The 4,777-nt window shown below is 56.8% G+C and overlaps 1 protein-coding gene across 1 annotated transcript; it reads right to left on the reverse strand.

Moving 5' to 3' along the window:
* Window positions 1–760: 760 nt before the first annotated feature.
* Window positions 761–1,622, reverse strand: NGA_2121910 (augmenter of liver regeneration; the record flags this gene model as incomplete). The annotated part of the gene is made up of 1 exon (XM_005855034.1): window positions 761–1,622. A coding segment is annotated over one exon (764 nt), but the record flags the coding sequence as incomplete, so codon positions are not given.
* Between the last annotated feature and the right edge of the window lie 3,155 nt (window positions 1,623–4,777).

A 4,777-nucleotide genomic window follows, 5' to 3' on the forward strand; every position in this document is an offset into this window, starting at 1 on the left:
GGTCTCGCGGATGCAGCCAGCGACGTGTTGCAAGGCGTTCAGGGAACGGCCGGCGCGGCCTTGACGGCGGAAGCCCTGAGTCAATTGCGGCCGAAAAGGGCCGTGTATGGGGAAGAGAGGAGGTTAAAACCGTATGATATGGCGGATGCGCAGGCACAAACGCTGTTCGAGAGAGTGCGAGGGAGGGAGGGAAGGAGGAAAGGAGGAAAGCGCTTGCTAGCAAGACAAGAGGAGTGGTACTGTGATTACGCAGAAACTGGAAGGAATCGGGGAGGAGTTGTTGTTTTGTCGACTGCCCGCGTATTAATTTTGAATGAGGAAGGAATTTTGCATTATTCTTTCTCGTGGAAAGAGGTGGTGCTCGCGGAGCTCCAGGTGCCAACACGAAGTGAGGAGCGACTTGGACTGGTGCTGCATGTACAGAGGGGAGTAGACGGAGGATTGCGGCGGTTTCTGGTCCCCTGCGAGACCGTTGGGCATGTCAAAGCCTTAAAGGGCAAGGTGGATCAAGGTTTTTTGAGCTTCCGATCTTCTGGGGGGGAGGGCGGGCTTGGCGGGTGCACTTGAGGAGGTTAAAAAGGTGGAATGACCAGACTGTCCAGCTACCACTGTGAGCGTGGAGAATAATTGTACAGTATGTGCAAGAAAATCGTGAGTATCTACCTCGTGTTCTTCATGCGCCAGCGAGGCGAATGAATTGGCCACAACGGGCAGGAGCAACGAGGACCGGGTTAGCCATCCCTGCACATGAGCGACGTGCTTCTGTCTTCTACTTATTTCTTGCACTATATGCTTTGATTACAAGCTGCATTCTTCTACCATACACTCTGAAACACGTTGAGTTCCATGAGAGACCCTCTAGGGGCCCGTTTTTTTCTTCCCCACCCCAGGTTCGATGATATAAAATTTGCTTTTCCTTCTGGTCAACGGGGATGGCGCAGAGGGTATGTGCTCTTGTTGTTTTGTATGTGCCCCTGCAGGAGTCAAGTCCGCCCCCGCTTGTCTGTGGTTGTTATCCTCTCCTCCCTTTTCTCCCCAGCACCGCGGCTCCCCGGTCTTCCACCGTCGATCTAAACTCTTCAAGTCACAGGGAAAGACGGGTTTTCCCAGTTTCTCGTTCACGAGGTTGTGTTGCTTGCAAACCCAAACTGAGAAGGCTTCGCGGCTCTCCACCCGGGGAGGGAGTGCTTGGATGCATTCCTCGAAATCTGTCCGGCAGTATGTGCACGGGTACAGACCTGCAATTCCATGGACGAGGCCCGCAGCCAAAGACTGCTCCTGAGGTGTGGGAGACTCGGGATAATACGCTGCGGTAGAATGAAGCACACCCCATGTCATGTCGCCCAACGTGTCTTTGTCGAGTGGACAATGGTTTTTCCGCCAAGCTGCCTCGTCAGAGGAGGCAGCTGAAGGGGTGGACGAGGCCAGGGAGGGTGAAGACGAGGAAGTAGCACCAGATTTCGACATACCGGCGGCACTTTTTAGCAAATCGAGCATGGATTTACAGGCAGCATGCTCACATTCCTCTTCCACGGCCGCTAAAGGGTTGTCAATTCGAGGTGGCGGAGTAGGGGGGGGCATGGCTGAGCTGGACGTTAGGGCCTGCAGCAATACTATTTTCACCTGTTTAGAACCTAGAAACTGGAGGAAAACAGAAAATTTTAAGATGGAGAGAAAATTCGCCATGGTTGGACGCCTGCTTTCAAAGGAAAGTGGCACCCGAAGCGGAGGGCCGAAGGGGGCGAGTCTCCCTGCTCGCCCGTTCCCAGAGAGGAATGAGGCATTGCCACTCCTTGTCTTTGACCACATACTTAAATATAAACTCGACCCGACCCTATTTCAATGGAATGACTGATTTGTTGAGAACCATACGGTTGCATTGTTATCGTGGCGTGGGATAGGCCTGCGAGTGGCTTTGAACGCAAGCAGACCCTTTTTCCTCTCCGAGTGGACGGCTGCAGCAACTTGCCTTCGGACTGCAACTTGCCTCCTTTTGTGCCCTTGGTTATTCCCGTCCACGTTCTATCATCGCGTACGAATTTATAGAAACAGGACAAGGGCTTACTCAAAAGCTGTCATTTAACAGGGTACGCTTTGGAGTCGGTGGTAAGCATTTGGGCGCTGAAGTGCTCAAGATACACAGCGTGGAGAATGGTGGATGCAAACAACGCGCCGAGGCGCGGGTGCAACATAGCGCGCTGGGAGAGGACAAAAATGGGTAGCCACGATCATGACAGGCCACGCGTAAGCAGTGGAAGGCTTACCGGTAATCGACATACTGGGAGGGTAATGTGGCTGATCATCGGTCTTGTCGTGGCAGGCAAGGTGTGCTGCAGCACGGCTTTCTCGACTGCTTTTCAACTGGTAAGTTGACGCTGCGATGCTTTAGGGAGCGCTCATTTTGGTTTTCAGCAGATCGTAAAGCAGTACATTGTGGTACATTGTCCTGCAGCGCTATGTGTGGTCTGGTTCACCCCTCACGTGCAGTTCGACATTCCTGCTCTATGAGAAATATCTCTTGTTGCAGAGCCGCTACCCCTGCTTTCTTTTTTTGATCCACTCAGCTCTCTCGTGCCACATCCTCCTTCCTTCCTCAACCATAGCCTGGCGCCTCGGATCCGCGCAAGCGCGTCCTGCCCGCTGGATCGAGTCCGCGGCTATTTTCCCTCTCCTCGCTCCACACCTCCCCTCTAACCTCCACCTCCGGCAGCGATATTTTCGAACAAGACGGCTCCATACCATCTTTTCCTCCCTCCCGTGCCGCCACCTCTGCCGTGGACAGATACACTGTGGGACCGGTTGACCCTGGCGATGATCGCGAGACTCGTCCCCACGCGGACAGCATATCGGAGGCGGAGATCGAGGAAGTAGCGCGAAAATGGGAGCGTCGGAAGCAAAGCCGGCGGGAGCGGATCACCAAGAAGAAAGGGGCCCGGGAGGCGATGTTGGACGAGGCGGAGGACGTGATTCCCGACCGGGAGGTGCCTTTGTGGTATGCGTTGAAAGTGAAGACGGGCATGGAAATCCAGATCCGCGACACCTTGGGTGAGCTGGCCACCCTCCCTCAGTACCGGGGCCAGATTTTGGAGACTTTGGTGCCCATGGCGAAGTCGGTCAAGTCTTTGGGGAAGTCCCTCCGCCTGGTCGAACAGCCCTTGCACCGCGGCTACGTCTTCATCCACATGGCCATGTCGCGCGACCTCCACGACGCGGTGCTGGCTCCCAATGGCGTGGGCTGCTTCATCGGTCGGCGCGTGGCGGGGAAAGGGATCATCCCCAACCCGCTCCGGGCCAAGGAAGCAGATCGGTTGAAAGAGCGGGCCCTGTACGAAGCCGGTCGCACCATCGACCTGGAGGCGATCCCCTTCCGGCCCAAGGACCGGGTGGACATCCTGGTGGGAGAGTTTGCCTATGCCCGTGGACGGGTCACGTCCGTGAAGGAGACCGAGGTGAATGTGGCTGTGAAGCGGAACAAGGTGGAAGTGCGGGTGACGCTGCCTCAATCAGGGGTCCGGAAGCTCACTCAGGAAGAGCTGGATCAGGAAGCGAGGGAGGCCGGGGAGGAGGGACGCCGGGCGTTTGACCGGGCCCGCGGGGGGGGGGTGGACGGGTGGGAGGCGATCGCACGGAGCAATAGCGATGCAGTGGCCTTCTCAGGAGAAAGGAGGGGAGGGGAGGTGGTGCGAGAGAAGAAGAAGAAGGCGCCGGACCGGAAAGGACCGAGCTTATACCGGATTTTGAGCGACTACGTGAATTTGGAAAACTTCGACCCGAACAAGCCACCCCAGGTGGAGGAGATGGTGAATGGGATGCTGGAGTTGACGGGGCAAAAGGAAGATGTGGATGGGTACTACCGAGAAAAGTTTGAGAATGCGAAGAAGGCGTGGGAGGCTTGGAAGAATTATTTGGAGGAAAAAGATGCCCGGAGGAAAGCGGGGCGTGAACGGGCGATGCGTCGGAAGGCGATGGGCTACGATGAGCACAATGACAATTGGAAAGGACCAAGCTGGGTAGAAGGAAGGGAGGGGGGGAGGGAGGGAGGAGGGAGAGGGTGGGACCGTCAGGGCACCGGGGTGGAGGAAAAGTGGGTGCCGCGGGCAGAAAGGGGTGGAAGGGGGGATGAGGAGGAGGAGGAGGGAGAGGATAAGGAACTAGAAAATCAGTTTTTAGACCGGCTGATGTTCGACTTGGATAAGACGCCGGGCGCGGAGAGGAGGGGAGGGAGGGAGGGAGGAAGGGAGGGAGGGAAAGAGAGGGGTAGGGGGATAGGGAGGGAGAGCACGCGTGGGGGACGATGAATTGGATGCCTTGATCCAATCATCTCCTGTCAGCACCCCGCCAGAAGAGGCTCAGCGTCGAGGTGGAGTAGAGCGGGAAGGTCGATTCGGTGGAAGAGGACGCGGGGGAGGGGCGTGGGGGGGGGGCCGGGGGAGGAACTTTGAGCGAGGAGGAACAGAAGGAATTGGACGTGTGGTTGGGAATGATTTCGAGTGGGAGAGGGACCTCCGCCTCCTCCAGTCCTTCTGCACTGTCTCTCTTCAAAGGCCCTGCCTCGCTCCCCTCCTCCTCGTTCACTCCCTCGCCGGGAATGGGAGGGCAGCCGCGCACAAAGCCCCCCTCCGGGGCGAAGGGAAAAGACTTTTCGTTGGATCCGGAGGAAGAAAAAGAGTTGAACGAATGGCTGAATCGCTTCGACGCTGACTACAAGGAGGGGGCAGATGGCTTGCGGGTTGAGAAAACAAAGAGCGGAAGGGAGGAGGGTACTGAAGGAGGAAAG

The sequence above is a fragment of the Nannochloropsis gaditana genome (assembly GCF_000240725.1).
Source record: "Nannochloropsis gaditana CCMP526 unplaced genomic scaffold scaffold312, whole genome shotgun sequence".
NCBI lineage: Eukaryota > Eustigmatophyceae > Eustigmatales > Monodopsidaceae > Microchloropsis > Microchloropsis gaditana.